This window comes from Pararge aegeria, chromosome 2 (genome assembly GCF_905163445.1).
Source record: "Pararge aegeria chromosome 2, ilParAegt1.1, whole genome shotgun sequence".
Taxonomy (NCBI): Eukaryota; Metazoa; Arthropoda; class Insecta; order Lepidoptera; family Nymphalidae; genus Pararge; species Pararge aegeria.
In genome coordinates this window covers 12694643-12713278 of record NC_053181.1, presented here as the reverse complement: position 1 = coordinate 12713278, position 18636 = coordinate 12694643, and the positions used below count along the sequence as shown (strand labels likewise).

At 34.7% G+C, this 18636-nt stretch overlaps 1 protein-coding gene across 1 annotated transcript; it reads left to right on the top strand.

Annotated features, from left to right (window-relative positions):
* Positions 1-1099: 1099 nt before the first annotated feature.
* LOC120634661 (4-coumarate--CoA ligase 1-like) lies at positions 1100-14374 on the top strand. The gene is made up of 10 exons (XM_039905397.1): positions 1100-1273; positions 8095-8302; positions 9236-9451; positions 9537-9642; positions 10467-10623; positions 10710-10855; positions 11509-11638; positions 12366-12587; positions 12661-12831; positions 14197-14374. Exons 1-10 carry the CDS (start codon positions 1148-1150, stop codon positions 14338-14340), a joined length of 1626 nt encoding a protein of 541 aa, XP_039761331.1. The 5' UTR covers positions 1100-1147; the 3' UTR covers positions 14341-14374.
* The last annotated feature ends 4262 nt before the right edge of the window (positions 14375-18636 follow it).

The window sequence follows — 18636 nt, the reverse complement described above, 5'->3', positions numbered from 1 at the left end:
TTTCGATTCGGTGTAACATGCTGGCACGTAGATTTGGTAAATGTAGCAAGGAAGTCAAAATAACTTTATTTAACGCCTACTGTCAGTGCTTCTACACCTGCCAGCTCTGGACAAATTTTTTCAAAAAGTCATTTTCTGCCGTAAGAGTGCAATACAACGATGCTTTCCGAATACTCATGGGCCTACCGCGGTATTGCAGCGCTTCAACAATGTTCACCGAATCGGGAGTGCCTGACTTTCATTGTATTGTTAGAGCTCGTGTAGCATCCTTTTGGGAAAGAATTAGGAACTCTAACAATGGATTACTTTTTTTTAATTGGTCGTCTGTGAGGGGATGCCGAGTCCTATTTCAGACTATTGGCTGTCTGTTCATCGGGACTGGAACAAAAAATAAAATAAGAACCTATGACATCTGAAATAAGTTTATTAACTATTTCAGTTAGATGTAAGTTTTAATGTATACATTTAATTATAGATTTCTTTGTATATAAAAGCTGATATATGGGTTTATATGCCTTTAAATAAAAACTTTATTATTATTATTATTATTATTAGTCTCCGTCAAAATAAAAGTTTATTAAAAAAAGTAGGTAATATAGAGTTTATGATTTTTATGTTTCCCAGGAATCAGTCAGCGCTGGTCTTAGTACGTTCGGCCGTTTAATCCGTTTAAAGGACGGCTCCGGCCAACCAAGTAATGAGGCAAGCCCAGTAGCAGAAGGAGAAGAAGATGTATGTCCTTAAATCAAAACAATCGGCAGAGTTATTGTTTAGATAGGCAAATAAATGTCAATAATTTAATTGCGATATATGAAAATGAGGAAGAAAAATCTAACCAAAAGCAAAAAAATGCCAAAGAGTTGCAGTCCGCAGTTTGACTATACTACGAAATACTGAAGTCCTAAACGCATTTGATGCGAACAATAATAATTTGTTAGAATGTACCTACTCAGAAATGTAAACAAAATAGTTATCCAATATATAGTTTACCTTGCAATTTAACACTTGTTGTTTATAGTGACGTTAAAAGATAACACTTTTTGTAATCTTTCAGTTACTATCAGCGAGAAATTAAAGAAGTTACAATAATAATGCTATCAGTTATCTTATACGCTTTGCAATACGAGCACACGTTTTGGCAACAGCTATGTTTGCGGAACAAATTAAAAACGGCATCATATATGGAGATCAAAACTTTTTCGTGCCACCGCATTTAAATATTGGAGCGTTTGTTTTGGAAAAAATTTTAGGACATAACGACAGGGTCGCTCTGGTGAGTTTTTAATTAAATGTGTTGTTATGTTTCCCCAACCGTGCTACGAAAAGACGAGGTAATGAGTTCACGTATAAAAAAGTGTGTTTATGCAAGTTCGCATCTTTGTGGTGCTCTAGATACGAAACCAACCAACTGTAAATAGACTTTTCAGGTTAAAATTATATTATAATATTTTCTTATTTATTATTATTATTTAGTCAGTAATAGTTAAGTGATTAGGACTTCAGTCTCACTTTTGAGAGGACCGAGTTCGATTCCAGGCATGCAACTCCAACTTTACGGAGTTGCATGTGCGTTTTATGCAATTAAATATTTTTGCAGTTGCAACCTACAAGCGGCGCGAAGTAGGCGTGTGTGATCGCTACGCGAGAACCGGTTATTACGAGCGCACCTTATCGCTTTTTCTGTGTTTTGTTTGTAATAGTTATGTTGGGTCGTATTGACAATGGCTGAAGGCTCACATTTGTACACGAATGTCCCAACTTTTATGAACCACAGCACGAAGAATGATATATTTGTGGACGAAATAACAATGGAGGACGAAACAAATGCGTATGAGGAAGATATGGATACCACGGAAATGCGGAGAAAACGAAATTGGGAGGCTGATAATGGCGAGGAGTGGAAACAAGTTAATAGAACTGCGAAGAAAAAAGTTAGGATAACTGAAAATCCACAGGAAGATTTAATCCTTATTTGTGTTACGGGTAAGCAAGTTATACCAAAACTATTTGCCTTGGCGAAATTATTTCGGGAACATAATATTTTAGGTATTTTGAGAGTAAAATATTTGAATCACTATAAAATTCATCTAAGTTTTGATACAGAATCGAATGCTGAAATTTTTTTAGCATGTAAAGCATTTTCTGAATTGGAATGGAGATGCCAGAAGACCTGGGAAGTAGGTCTTTCATATGGCATAGTAAAGAATATTGAGAATGAACTTACCGAGGAAGAGATTTTTAAGAACATTAAGTGTGACATTGAAATAGTCTCAGTGAAACGTCTCAACCGTCGAGATGGGGATATTTGGGTGCCGAGCGATACTGTGAAGGTTGGGTTTAAGGGCCCCAGTTTACCGAGATATGTTTACCTACTAGATTTAAGAATTAAAGTTGAGAAATACATATTTCCCGTCACTCAATGTTCTCGATGTTGGCGATTTGGGCACTTAAATAAATTTTGCCCGTCTAACAAAATAGTATGCCCGAAATGTACCAAGAACCATGCTAATTGTGAGACAACTTCATATCTGTGTTCCAACTGCTCCGGTACTCATATGGCATTGGATAAAGATTGCAGTGTTTATAAAAAGGAAAAGAAGATACGAGAAATTATGTCAGAATTTAACTGCTCATACAGAAAAGCAATGAGTATGTTCGTCCCATCTTCTCCTCCCCCTTTAGAAAGCTATAACGAATCACTTACAAAACAACGGGTATACGCTCCTGTAAATGAACCAGACGCATTCTCGTATTATGATGATAATATTCATCAAGAACAGGAACCTTGTAAGGCGAATGCAGAATCAAGTACAAAACAGAAAAAAAAGAAAAAGAAAAAGCGTGTTCTGATAGCTGAAAATGTACATGCAGATATAGAATGTTCATCAGACTCTGAAGGTATTGAAGAAAAAGAAGGCAAGGAAGGAGAAGAAGAGAATCGGAGACAGGAGTTTAAATCGTTAGTAGGGGAATTATTGAATAAGATAAAAAACATTATATTTAATAATAACCTTAATTTTACGTCTAAGTTTAGGCACATAGTTAAAACTTTTATAGAGTGGAGCACTTTAGTTGTTGTTAATTATTGTTCAGGTTTCCCTATAGTTAAGAGTATTTTTAAAAATATTTTTGGCAATGGATAATACACCAGCAATAAGTAAAACTGTGAAATTAAATATCTTTCAATGGAACTGTAGAAGTTTAAAACCAAAATTGAAGTGTTTCGAACAAGTTTTAATTAAAGAAAAAGTTCACATAGCTGTTTTAAGTGAAACATGGCTTGAACCAGATGACTTTATTAAAGTATGTGATTATAATATTTTCAGACTCGATAGGGATGACAGTTATGGTGGAGTTGCTATTTTAACACACAAATCAATTTGCGCGCACAGACAATCAGTAACAGGGGTGAATAGTGGAATGGAAGTTATTGGCATTAAAGTAACAAACTGCGAACACATTAATAATATATATTCGATCTATTGTCCAAGCGATGTAACAACGACTCAAAATGATTGGGAAGAGTTACTGTCGATAGCTGGAAGGAAAACATTATTATTAGGAGATTTTAACGGGCATCATGTTAGTTGGTCTAATAAAACTGATAACAGAGGCACCCAAATTTATAATTCCATGTTACAAAGTAATTTTGTCCTTTTAAACAATGGTAGTATTACGAGGCTACAATTGGTGGATAATGAATTAAGGGAATCGGCACCGGACCTATCTTTTGCGTCTTCTGATATTTGTTTGAGTTTTGATTGGTCAGTTACTAATGAGACACTAGGTAGTGATCATCTTATGATTAAACTGAGTACTGCTTTACATTTTGATATAAATATTATTAAAAAACGAAATTTCAAGAAAGCCGACTGGAATAGGTACACCTCTTATTTAGAAACAATATTTTCAAATTTTGATTTTACACATAATATTCAGGAGGATTATGACCATTTTTTATCTCTTATAAATGAAGCAGCCGACGCATTTATCCCAATTATCAAAATATGCACCAACCCGAAAAGCAAGTTTGTTCCCAAGTCTTATTGGACCCCTGAACTATCAAGGGCAGTAGCCATTCGTCGAATAGCTCTTAAAAATTTCCGGCGTAATCCAATACCACGTAATTTGGAACTCCTGAATGAAAAAATCAGACTAGCTCAAAGACTTCTGAGGAAGGCGCAAAATGAATCATGGCACCGATTCTGTTCGACATTAAATGAGGTTTGCTCAGCAACTGAAATGTGGTATCGGATGAAGTGGCTAAAAGGGTACAAATTACCTAAAAAGTCTATGCCCCGATTATGCTAATCGTGAACGACCATCATTTTATTCTTTCAATCAGACATTGGAAGTGTTAATTACATTACATGAGTTAGAATCTTGTATTAAATCTAAGGATACTTCACCAGGATATGATTCCATCTCATATTCTATGATTAAGCACTTACCTTTAACAGCCAAATTAGTATTACTAAATTTGTTTAATAGAATATTTGTATCGGGTATAGTGCCTAAGCAATGGCGGGATATATCAATTATTCCCATACCTAAACCTGGTCGTAGTACACAAAATAGTACAGATGTGCGCCCCATATCTTTGATATCATGCATTTGTAAAATTTTTCACTCTGCTATTACTAAAAGGATTGAATGGTATCTCGAGAAAAATTGCTGCTTTTCTTCAAATACTGTAGGGTTTCGTAAATCACAATCTTCCTTGGATAGTCTTAGTATTTTAGTATCTAGAATTCAAACAGGATTTTGTAAAAATTGTATAACATTAGGATGTTTTATGGACATAGACAATGCGTATAATAACATTGACATTTACAGCCTACTTAATGCTTTGGACAGCCTGGGAGTGGGTTCAATAATTTGTAACTATATTTGGAACTTTTTATCTGAAAGGTATCTGAAAATAAATGTGAATGATATAAGTATAACTCGCCAAACCGGTAAGGGTATAGCACAAGGAGATCCGATGTCCCCTTTGCTTTTTAATGTAGCCACTATAAATATTTGTAAAGTCATAAATAATGTTTATATATCACAATACGCAGATGATTTTGTGTTGTATACTACCAAAAACAGTATTGATGAAGCTGTAAATCAATTACAAAGTGCGGTTAATATATTCGTGAATTTAGTTAGCCAAATTGGATTAGATATATCTACGACTAAGAGCAAAGTATGTGTTTTTAAAAAAGGTCCTTGTAGGCAAGGAGTTAATGTAGTGGTAAATGAAAGAACATTAGAAGTAGTAGAAAACGTAAGATATTTGGGGCTATGGCTTGATAGATCCCTCAGGTGGGGAAAACACGTGAATGAGACATGTGACAAAACAAGTAAATTCTTAAACATATTTAAAATTTTGACTGGATCAGGCTGGGGAATACACCCAAAACTTCTAAGACAAATTTACTTATCTATTATTCGTAGCCGTATGGATTATGCTAGCTTTATTTTTGGTGACAGTAGTGATTCTCATCTTATAAAATTAGATAGGATGCAAAATCAAGCCTTACGTACAATAGGTGGATATATTAAATCAACTCCCACGCATGTTATGGAATCAGATTTGTGTTTGCAACCTTTAAAGATTCGCAGATATTACCTGGCTGGTAAATTTTGGCTCAAGTCAATGTCACTCAAAAACAGTACCATAATAAATTTACTAAATGAATTAATATCATCTAATAATCTAAGTTCATGGAAAAGAAAAAAGAAACCACTATTAACGGAAATACATGATAAGCTTAAAGATATTAAAATTCACCGAAGTGACCAAATTGAATTATTTGCACTAAAAACGTGGGTTAGCAGTGTTAATTTAAAGGAAGCTATTAAAGTAAATATCAGTAGTATTAATAAAGCCAAAAAACAGTATGATGAACGTTATTTAAAAAATGTGTGTGATAGGTATATTGATGAACATTACAATGGATTTTACCAAATATTTACAGACGGTGCTAAAGAGGAAAATTTCTCTGGTGCAGCCTTTTTAGATTATCAAACATTAAAATATTTAAAGTTCAAAATTAATGATAATGTTTGTATTATGTATGTAGAACTTTTAGCAATTCTGGAAGGTTTATCGTATATTTCGTCAATCGATGGGGATAAATTTGTTATATTTTCAGATTCCAGAAGTGCGCTCCAACATATATGTTGGAGCGCACTTCTGGAATCTGATATCTGGAATCTGAATCTGATTCTGGAATCTGATATCTGGAATCTGAATCTGGAATCTGATGGAGCTATAGCTCGATGTACATCTAATACTAGAAGTACACCCGTAGCTTATACAATTTTGAATATCATACATGATTTCAATAAACAATCTAAAAAAGTAGTTTTACAATGGATTCCTTCACATGTTAATATAATGGGTAATACAATCGTTGACCGAATGGCAAGAGAAGCAACTTCTGAGGGAGTTGAGATATCGGTATTGCCGTTTTACACGGATTGCTTACATCTGGTCAAAAAAATGTGCTGCGAGTTATGGAAAGAGTTCTTTGACAAGAGATCAAAAGAAAAAGGTATCTGGTACAAGACCATACAAGCTGAGCCTTTGATGACTCCTTGGATTCGAGACACTTCAATGAATAGGAGGGACACTGTAGTTTTGTTACGACTTCGATCCGGACACATTCCATTTAATAAATTTGCCTATTTAATGGGTAAGGCTCCAACACCCAACTGCACAGAATGTGGTGTGGTGGAAGACGTGTTCCATATTTTGATGGAATGTGTTCGGAATGAGTCCATGAGACGTTCCATTTTTAATACAAATTGTATATACCAATCTATTGGCGGTATAAATATAGTTTTAGGAAACATATCATCCAAATTATCAAAAAACTTCATTGATTTATATAATGTAGCGGTAAGCTAAATATAATTAGTGGCTTTAACAGAGCGGCATAGTCGCATTGACGACAAAGCTCTTTAAATAAAGATTTAAAAAAAAAAAAAAAAAAAAAATATTTTTGCTTCGACGGTGACGGAAAACATCCTGAGAAATCCAGAATGCCTGAGAAATCGTGCATACTAAGACATTATACAGTACAAATGCATAAATTTAAAGAATGTGTTAAAACACATTTATTACAGCGAGGTTACTATACAATTGATGAATTTCCTAATGACAAGGTTGCTTGGAAGCATCCGGCTCCGCTTTCATCTCTCACAAGATAGAAAAATTAATTTTAAAATGTAAAATGTAAATTGCTGATATTGGAAAAGAGCAATTGCTGAGTTTCTTGCCGGCTTCGACGGCCGATTGGCGCAGTTTGCAGCGACCCTGCTTTCTGAGTCCAAGGCCGTGGGTTCGATTCCCACAACTGGAAAATGTTTGTGTGATGAGCATGAATGTTTTTCAGTGTCTGGGTGTTTATATATATATTTTAAAGTATTTATGTATATTATTCGTAAAAATATTCATCAGTCATCTTAGTACCCATAACACAAGCTACGCTTACTTTGGGGCTAGGTGGCGATATGTGTATTGTCGTAGTATATTTATTTATTTAAAAAAAAAAAAAAAAAAAAAAGACTTGACGTTTCAAAAGTGCTTATATTAGGCCTACTTGAAACAAATGAATTTTGCATTTTGAGTTTCATCGACCCATTACCGGCCCACTATAAGGCAAGAGTCTCCTCTCAAAGTAAGAAGGGTTTTGGCTTTATTCTATCACGCTGGCCAAGGGTGGATTGTTAGACTCCACACACCTTTAAGATTACTATGTATTACTCTCAGGTATGCAGTGATATTTAATTGTTTACAACGCATATACATTAATTATTAATTGTTTACAAGTCTAATGGCGAACTGTATTAATTTATTATAGAAAACTAAGTTTCCTATGTAAGTGACTTAGGTATTTTTATGGGAATAAATGTCTTTAAACCTAAACCTATATAACTCCGAAAAGTTGGGAATGCTTGCGTGCGGTACGTGGGGATCTTACTCAGTCCCGAGAGAGAAGCTGAAACCTTACCGACTAGTCTATCACAACTTCTCTTAGTGTCTTAAGACCATGTCATTAATTATTGATATTGTAAGAAAAAATTTACATTTTAAAACAGATAAATGGTGAAACGGAAGAGCAGATAACATATCGAGAGATGGTCCAAAATATAGTGAATATCGCTGCCGCCCTTACCGATCTTGGTATCAAAATTGGTGATGTAGTGGCTATAGCCAGTGAAAACAGACTTGAGTATTTCGTTACATCGATAGCCGTTTTCTGCTGCGGTGGCATTAGCACCTTCTTTAACAACGCTTATACAAAAAGTGAGTTCAAATAATTACAAATTTTAGTATTGAACCAGTCAAGTGGATGGAAGTTGAAAAGTGTTGGAAAGACACTGTGCTTGAAGACACAGCATTGGTATACAACTCATCTAGCTAGTCAAGGTCCAACAACGAAAAACGATTTTTTAGACGATGAATACTTGAAAATTTACCAGCACATAGAACCAAGACTGTATATTGTAATTTTCCAACCATATATTTCAACCATATTTTTCACTTAAATATTGTCACTCTCATTTATTGGTTAGAGTGTTTAACTACGGATCGCAACGTCCTGGGTTCAAATCCCCGGGTGGGTATGGAATTGTAACGTATTGAACTTTTCTGTTTGAAATTCTCACTATCAGCCCGGAGTTAGGAAATTGTCGGTATCCGCCCCCATACACGTAAAGCTGTCCGCATGGTACGTTATCATTAATTATTAAGCGCCAAAACCCATATTACCGAATTGGAAGAACTTGGTGGGTTTATTCCGTAAAACCCTTCTTCTATGAGAGAAAATCTGGACCACATTAATAGGCTGATATATTTGTCATGTTTTAAGCAAATAAATGAATTTGAATTTGAAATAAAAAAAAATCTAAGCTAGCGTACAGGACACGAACATAATATGATACTTCATATACCGGAATAACTAAAGGTTACGGAAAATAAATAGTGATGGGTTCTGAACTTATCCTCGCACATCTCCGGTGCAAAGGCATCCTTAAAGATTCGTGTACCTAAATGTATCAACCTGCACGGTTAACATGGGTAGGAGACATTTTCGTTGGGAAAGGACAAGAGATTTATCTTCTCGATTATGAATTATGATCTTTCTTCACTTTTGTTCATAAATTATATATTTTTTTAAATATGTTATTAACTGTTATCCCATTTACCAATTTTATAATAAGTTAATAATTTTTGCAGATGAATTGATCCACGCTGTTAATATTTCCAAACCCAAGTTTATATTTTTGTCTGGCGAAGTTTTCAAAAAACAGTACGAAACTTTAAAAAGTATTAATATAATCCAAAAGTTCATACTTTATGATGATAAGCCAACATCCAACGACTGCCTCAACTACCGGGATTTATCTGAGCGACATGTAGATATTAACTCATACAAACCTATCGATTTTAAAGGTAAGGTCAGTCTAAGATAAACCATTTTAAAGATATGTTATGCATTTTATAACCTCTTTCAAATGTGTTAATTTATAATTTTAAGGAACAAATCAGACATGCATGGTCCTTTATACATCGGGAACTACAGGGTCTGCTAAAGGAGCTAAAGTGACCCATCTTAATTTAATTGTAGCATGCCAACAAAAACTGTAAGTCCCCTAATTCTAAGGATGCCTTTACACTAATAATGTGCAAGGTAGCTTAACGGTGCCAGAGAGTGACTCCTTTTCACAAACATCCCTTGCTACGCATACCGTGCTTGTATCCTTCAGTCACATCCATCGCTTTCAAGGAGTAAATTTAAATAAGTCAAAATGTTTTATTAAACCCAGTTATGCAGAGCAGTTTAAAAAATATAAGTCACGAAATGACCATTTGATGGGTTCTGAACTTATCCTCTCACATCTCCGATGCAAAGGCATCCTTAAAGATTCGTGTAAATGTATCAACCTGCACGGTTAACATGAGCAGGAGAAATTTTCCCCGTGGGAAAAGGACAAGAGATTTATCTTCTCCCACAAGTTTATCCACTCCCCGAGCATGGCACACAATAACTAAATAATATACAAGTAATATAAATAAATAAATATACTTCGACAATACACATCGCCATCTAGCCCCAAAGTAAGCGTAGCTTGGCTTATGGTTACTACGATGACTGAAGAATACTTTTATGAATAATATACATAAACATTAATAATATACATACAAACACCCAGTTGTTCAATCGAACCTACGGCCTTGGACTCAAAAAGCAGGATCGCTGCCCACTACGCCAATCGGTCATCAAGTCGTCAGTTAAGTCAATATCAAACAGACGAACTTCTCATTTTCTGTGTTGCCATGCTTTGGCAGGCGGAAAAGTAGATTTCATCCCCGGTCAATTAATATAATTAGGAGATAAAAATGTTGTCTCCTACCTATGCTAGCCGTGCTGGTGTGAGTTAGATTTTAATGTTTTTTTCTTTGTTAGAACGGTAAGCAGCGAATTAACTCCTCTATCCATTGCACCATGGTCAAGTACAATGGGACAGCTGTTGACTTTACAAAATATCTACGATGGAACAAAATTGGTTTTCCTGCCCAAGTACATTGAAAGATTGTACATAAAAACAATTGAAAAATACAAGGTACATTGTCCATTCTTAATACAGTTTTGGCGCTTTTAATAATATATTTTATTTTTTTTGTATTAAAATGAAAAATTATATTTTAGATTGGATATTTAGCTATCGCACCCCCAATAGTTGTGATGTTGTGTAAATCTACCATCGTAAATGAGTACGATATAAGTTCTGTTAAAATCCTTTTAGTTGGAGGCGCACCGACTTACACGAAAACTATTCGTCAGGTTAGAAGCAGGTATTTATTTCAACTAATGTCTTATAATTATTATGTTAAGCGTTCAATACTTCATAAAATAAAATAGTTACTCAAGATAAAATATAAACTTTGCTTTCATAAAACTAAGTTTATAAAACTCAAGGGCTAATTAAATAATACCAAACATTTTTAAAATGACTTTGAAATATATAAAGTCGAAACCAGACTAAGCTCGTCTTTTGTCGAAAAAGCTATTAATAAAACCTAGCACTTGCTTGCTATTAAGTCCTTAATTTAAAATATCATCATATCAATGAACCCATTAACGGCATGGGTTTGATCTCAGAATGAAAAGGGTTTAGACCGTAGTCTACCACGCTGGCCACGTGCGCATTGCTTGACTTCATATGCTAATGAAAAAATTATGGACAACTTTTAAGCATTCAGGTTACCTCATGTGGTTCATCTTCACCGCTGAAGCAAGTGATATTGCTTGTATAAAATTAATCTCGCTAATGATTACATAATATAACTCGGCCCTCCCGAAAGGGAGTTCGAAGCCTTACCCAATAGACTATCACCCCTATATTCATTATTTGTTTTTTATTAAAAAAAAAGTTGAACGAACTTTTAAAAAAATCCGTTCAATGATCCAATCCGTTTGAAATTTAATCTTTGCACTATGGTTACAGATTTCCCCATATAAAACACGTACTACAAGGATATGGGATAACAGAAGCTTCCGGAGCAGTATGTAGAGAGATGGAACTTGCACACAAAGAGGGAAGTGTCGGCCAAATCGTTCTAGGAATGATAATTAAGGTAAAATAACAATCCTAAAGGTATTTCATACGTATAAGTATTTTTTTTATATATTATATTATAGGTTCCACCTTGCCCCTCAAACTCGTCACACTTGACCACAAATAATTGGGAAATGTGAGGCAGCACCAAATGTCCATTGCGTTGGATAAGCAACTTTAAAGTCGGTCTTAGGAGATTCAATGGATTTGAGCCTGCCTACGTGCAAACTTTACAAAATATATTTAAATACCTTATATGTAAGTAAAGTAACCTAAAATAATCTATGTAACAAAATAAAACTAAATTAAATCTAAATGCGTGTGCCCAAAATGCTGGCAGCATTGCCCCTTTGAATGACTAAACTACTGCATCGGTTAATGTAGCTACCCCTCTAGGATTACCGGTACACTCCTTAAACCCTTTTTGTCAATTCTTTAAAAAGAGAATCACTACTACAAAATGCACGAAAATTAAACTGCTATCAAGGTTTTCATATTTACGTTATCTTGTCCTGCTCATCAGTCATAGCAGCCGCACTCAGCATTGACGAGGTTGCCTGAATGTGCTGGATGTGATGCAGCTAGGGTATCGACACATGTTGCATCCCACACAAGTGACCTCCCCAGCAACCACGAAAAAAACGTCATACCATCAGATATCTTGCCATCGCACCGCGCTAAACCAATAGTTTCTAATACACCTGAAGTTAAATTACCTACTATAAAAAATTTATGATATTTTATAGGTCGTTGATCCAGAAACTAACAAAATAGTAGGAGTCGGCGAGCCAGGTGAAGTCCGAATAAGTGGTCCAACTATTTTTGACGGTTATATAGGAAAAGATAAGAAGGATGATTTTGATGAGGAAGGATTCTACAAAACCGGCGATATCGCATATTATGACAAGGAAGGCTATTTTTTTATTGTTGATAGAATAAAAGAAATTATCAAATATAAAGCATGGCAGGTAAGTTTAACTGTTTATGTTTGTTGCTGATATTAACAAATAAGAAAATTATTAAAGCATTCGATTACTGCAGGTAGCTCCGTCAGAGCTCGAAGGACTACTACTACAGCACCCGGCAGTTAAAGAGGCTGGGGTTACCGGTGCTCCAGATATTTTAGCAGGGGAATTACCAACGGCATTCGTTGTCAAGCAGCCTGGCTTTCAAGTTACTAAACAAGAGATTATTGCGTATATTACCGAACAGGTACGACTTGAAGCTTTTTATGGTTCCGTCACCAAAATGGTAATAACAACATAACACACGAATTAAATTAGAGTTCAAGATTAAGGCTAGCACCCTTCAACCTTGAATTTGGAATTTTCATAGATACATTGCTAGTAAAAAGTCTAATATTACCATTAAAAATCTTGGCAAATTCTGGTAAATTTAAATTTTAAAATATACCACATCAAAGGTGCTTAAGAACTTCAGCCGCAAAATGCAGTTGTTTTTTATTACGACCTCCTTGGCACAGCGGTGAGCGCTCTGGATTCAAGTAGGATGTCCCGGGTTCGATCCCAGGCAGGGGAAATATGGGAATCTATAATTTCTCAATTTTCTCTGGGTCCGGTCTAATGGGAGGCTTTTGCCGAGGCTAGTTACTACCCTACCAACAAGGATGTGCGATTAAGCGTAGAAACCGGTTGTAGGTACGTGTTTAATATAACAGCCATATCCCTTACAGCAGGTAAGATTGCAGTCAAGGGCTTACTTGTAGTGGAGTAAAAAAAAGTTTCATGTGAGAATAAAATCACTGCAACCGGAGTAAAATTTAAATCTCAAATGTTTGCTTATAAGAAGATCCTGTTAGAAATTAGCCCACCATGATCACTGTATTCTATTTTGTTTATTCTACATATTTTTGAGGGTTCTTTTATTTTATTTTTTTATTATGTATTTATAGTAGCGTTTTTGTATGTTTATATGTTTGTATATATCTATGGAATATATTTTATATTTTTGTACATATCTTTAATATGTACTATGTTTTATGTTTATTTTATTTTTTATATCCTAATATTTCACTAATGTTAGTTGTACCACCTACTTATTTCTTATAGCATTTTCTTGTATGCCTTTGGTTGCCTGAAAGAGATCGCTATTTAGCGATAAGGCCGCCAAATTGTACGTTCTACCTTATTGTGCTGTTGCATTTGTATCTCTGTAAATTTTCTCTGCGGTGTACAATACAAGTGTATTCATTCACCATTTAGAATTGGAGCAGTAGACCAAACCGCAGTCGAGCACCTCTTTGCTATAAAGTCATCTCTCACAATATGAGAGTCCAATTGATCAGCTTGTGATGATGATGATGATTACAGTTTTAAGGTTTTTATTATCATCTTTACCAGATGCTTAATGAGGAACTAAACATTCTTACTAATCCTTACTTCCCTAGTTATATTATAAATGCAAAAGAGGGCTTGTTTGTTCTTGCCCTGACTAATCAACGAATCAACTAGATTTTTGGCAGTGTTAGTTGACAATAGACAGTAACATAGGAAACATATTTTATCCAAGGAAAACAACATATATATATTTTGAAGTTACATTATGATGCAATTACAGGTAGCGCCGTGGAAAAGACTACGGGGTGGTGTAATATTTGTAGATGAGATACCAAAAACGCCCAGTGGCAAAATTCTCAGGCGAAAACTTCGAGCGCTCCTGCCCAAGCAAAGTCCACAAAATATACCTGCCAGCAAATTGTGATCTCAGCGGAAACTTTGGCAAACTCATACTTATCAATACTTATATTAAAAGTATGAAAATATAACTGTTTGTATATTTATTTGATTCTTTGTGACATAATGTCTTTGGATCAACCACTGCATAGATCTTGGCGAAATTTAGCGCACAGTTTATAGCTTGAGCCACGATAGCCACGGTGAAAACCGTTTCCATGAACAAAAAAATACACTTTGTACCGATAGGTACATTGCATTTGCAGTGCACACCCCGAGTGGACCTGGAATCCCTAATTATATAAACCGACAGTACCTGTATAAATCGTAGAAAACATTTACACTCTAATTTACGCTCTGATATTATAAACTTATTTATCTGAGAATTTACGTAACCCTACACTGCCAGACCGGCTATTAAAATATGCAAAAATTTCAAAACAAAGATTTGATACTTTATACTTTGGATATGGATTCTCATGTCGAACAAGCATCGTTGTAATTTTCCCATCTTATCCCGGTTTCTGCTAAGGCTTACTGTAATATTTCCAATACGTATAACGTAAACGTGACGTGGTGTTAGCACAGTGGGCGTGACTTCGACTTCACTTTTGGGAAGCCAAGTTAGAATCCTAGCATCTCTTTTCTAAGTTGTTTGCGTGTTTAGCAATTAAAATATATATCACTTGCTTCGACGGTGAAGGTAAACATCGCGGGGAAAACTTGCAAGCCTGAGAGTTCTCCATAATGTGCTCAAAAGGCGTGTGGAGTCCACCAATTCGTAATGGGTCATCGTGGTGACTATGGCCTTAACCCTTTTACGTTTTAAGAGACCCGTGCTCTGTAGTGGGCCGTTAATGGGTTGATATGATGAAGATAAGGATGATAACGTAAAAAATGATACTACTAAGGAAGTGAAGTTTTGCCCGCTTATCGCAATCAGTCGCACTTGATTACTATTTATTATAGGTAGTTTATTATTGTCATGATAAAGTTTATCATTTTCGAGATAAAGGCCTCTTGTATAATATTTTATTCAACATCCCTTTATCACCTACCTATACTTTTCCAAAGACTATTTTAAAAATTTAGTTACATTCAGAGCTATTTCATTATTTGAATTATTCTTATAATTTTTTATTAGTGTTTCAAATCCTGTCAGTTCCGAAAATTTTATATGCATTTTAAATTTATAAAAATTAGAATTATTATTTACCAAAAAACTTGAGAAAGCTATTATATGACTAATTTAATATTTATAACTATAAAAACAAAATTTAATACGGTGTGCAATTGTGGAAGTTTTTTTAGGAAAAGTCGAGAAGAATATAATACAATAATAATAAAATAATCGGTTTTGAATGCAATTTGCTACATATGTACATAAGGGATAAAAAATATTTTTAAGCTAACGGAAGAATATTTTGCAACCCGAAAAACTAGGGTTCTTGCAGGAAAGAGTATAAAATTAAAGTAATGATACAACACAGCAGCAAACTGACGTAATGCTCTCCTTAATGACAACATACGTATAATCACATAATGTTATATGCGAGTATGTTTTTAAACTAAAATCGCCTTTATTATCACACATTTCTGTATAATGTTACAATTGTATCATAAATTTGTTTTAAATAAAATAAAAATGCGTTACAAAGGAGCTGGCTCAGTATAGCTGCATACTAAAAAGCGCAGCACTGCCAACTATCTTCAGATATTGATCACTGATACCGACGGATTCTGAATTATTTTTCTTTTCAGCTCAGCTCAGTTAATGCTGACCATCCAGCGCAATTGACCACGCAGCCAAAGGCTGGGGCCTTACAAATCCCTCAGTTATATATGTTAATTAGTGGTAGGTAGTTCATTACGTACAATTTATTGTTACAAAAATTCAAAAAAAAAATTACAATAAGTGTGTAATCTTACTCTTGTATCGAGAACGTAAAAAGTTAACACTTTAACGTTATTAGTTTCACATTGAAGTACGAACCAGCGTTTTCAGGACAGCAATGTTTACAATAAAGATTAAAAACGGCATAATTTACGGAGAGAACTTTTTCGTGCCAGGAAATTTAAATATCGGGGCTTTTGTTTGGAAAAAAATTTAGCACATAAAGACAGGGTTGCTTTGGTGAGTTTTTAATTAGTTAAATATGTAGTTATATTTGTACAACTGCTAGAAGTAACGAGTTCATGTAGTACGAAGTATCATCATCTTCATCACATCAACCATTTACCGGCCCACTCAAGAACAAGGGTCTTCTCCGAAAATAAGAAGGGGTTAAGGCCGTAGTCCACCACGGTAGCCCAGTGCGGCCCACTCCACACACCTTTGAGAACTAGGACTCACTGGCTTGCAGGTTTTCTCACGATGTTTTCCTACACCGTTGAAGAAAGTGATATTTTAATTACTTAAAACGCACATAACTCAGAAAAGTTAGAGGTGCGTGCTGGGACTTCGCCTCGCTTCGTACGGAGTATCGTATATATACAAATGTGTTTCTTTTTAACCGACTTACAAAAATTTTATTTTTGTAAGTCGGTTAAAAAGAACTTACAAAAATTTTATTTTTGTAAGTCTTCTCAGAATTTAACTAATTATGCTTATGTATGTTTAATTATTCAATTCATAAAACCAAATATTTAAGATAAACAGTGATAATTTAGCTGTTATCCCTTCAGATAGTAAAATAAAGTCGGTAGTATTTAAACAGGCGAATATTAATGTAAATTACAAGTATCGTAGTTATAGAATATGGCTTGCTAAAATACTGAAAATCTCTTAAAAATAGCCGCTTTAAATTACCCAGATTTAAGTGAATATTTATTTTCATCATCATCTTACTTTAGATGTTGGTTATAAGACGAACACGCTTATTTTGGACAACTTTATTTATCATTTATGATTTTATAATGTTTCTCTAGGTATTAAAATCGCCCTCCCAGTATTGTTATTCGTCCGTTTTTTTTCATATTTCGCAAACATATTGCTGCTTGATTAGTTATTACAGTAAGAAAGCAACAGCGGTCGCCATAGAATTTTCAATTAACTCGAAGATACGATTACAGTCTGACCTTGCTGTTTTATTTGATTATAAATAGCCTTAAATAATGTCATTTAATGGAAATGTTATACATGTTTGCTATTGAGACAGACAGATGGCGCACCTCATGGTTAGTGGAAAATTTCATTTAATAACAATTAAATTATATAGACAATATAATTAAAAGTATGTATAGAATGTAGTAAATAGAAGTTACTTTAATCAACAAGAGTCAATAAATGATATTTTAGCAGTAAGTTAACTACATTACAGATTTCCTCACATAAGTCACGTATTACAAGGTTATGGGCTGACAAAAGCAACTAGAGTTGTATGTAGAGAGATGGAATTTGCACACACAGAGGAAACCTATTGGCCAAATCGTGCTCGGAAAGATTATAAAGGTATTATAAAAAAAAATGCATGTTATTTTAAAAACATACAAAGAAAAACATAAATTATTATAAAAGATTTTTGTTATTACTCTAACTTTTTTAATAACTTGTGCGTGCGTTTTAAGTTATTAATTTTTTTTTCGTATATATTAATAGCGGGCAAACGAGCAAGTGGGTCACCCGATGGTAAGTGATCACCGCTGCCCATAAACATCTGCAGCACCAGAGGAGCCACCGATGCGTTGCCGGCTTTGTCTTATAACATGTTTCAATGGTGAAGGATAAGATTGTGAGGAAACCTGCATACCTGAGTGCAGTCCACCAATCCGCGTTGTGGACTACGGAATTTAACCCATCTCACTGTGGGAAGAGACCCGTGCCCAGTAGTGGGACGGTAATGGATTGATATGATGATGATGAAAGAGAGACGATTAGAGCTTTTTTCATCACAAAAAATCACCCGCGTTACTTGACCGCGGTATTTTAACAATAGCCATTTCAACCTATCCAAACCATCACAGCTAAACCGATTTTGGTGAAACTTTTCATACAGATAGCTTACATCCTGAAATGTGAAAATATACATAGGATATTTAATGCAGTGAGGTTTGTTTCGGTTTTGAAAAAACCGAACCGTTGGTGGATAAACTGAATAGAACTTAACATTACTTAACAGAATATAAGATTATACTACATTGTTGATTTGTTTTTGGTAGTTGAGCGAGAAACCGACAAAGTGTTAGGAGTTGGTGAGCCTGGTGAAGTCCGACTAAGTGGCCCAACTGTTTTTGAGGGTTACATAGGAAAAGATAAGAAGGATGACTTTGACGAGGAAGGGTACTACAAAACAGGTGATATCGCGTTTTATGATGAGGAAGGGTA

What these genes read in the sequence shown, in the direction of transcription:
- LOC120634661 (XM_039905397.1), top strand. Translation starts at nt 1,148, where the DNA reads ATGTTTGCGGAACAAATTAAAAACGGCATCATATATGGAGATCAAAAC. An exon ending in TAACAACGCTTATACAAAAA is followed by an intron (nt 8,303 to 9,235) that starts GTGAGTTCAAAT and finishes TAATTTTTGCAG; the next exon opens with ATGAATTGATCCACGCTGTT. An exon ending in AAACAATTGAAAAATACAAG is followed by an intron (nt 10,624 to 10,709) that starts GTACATTGTCCA and finishes ATTATATTTTAG; the next exon opens with ATTGGATATTTAGCTATCGC.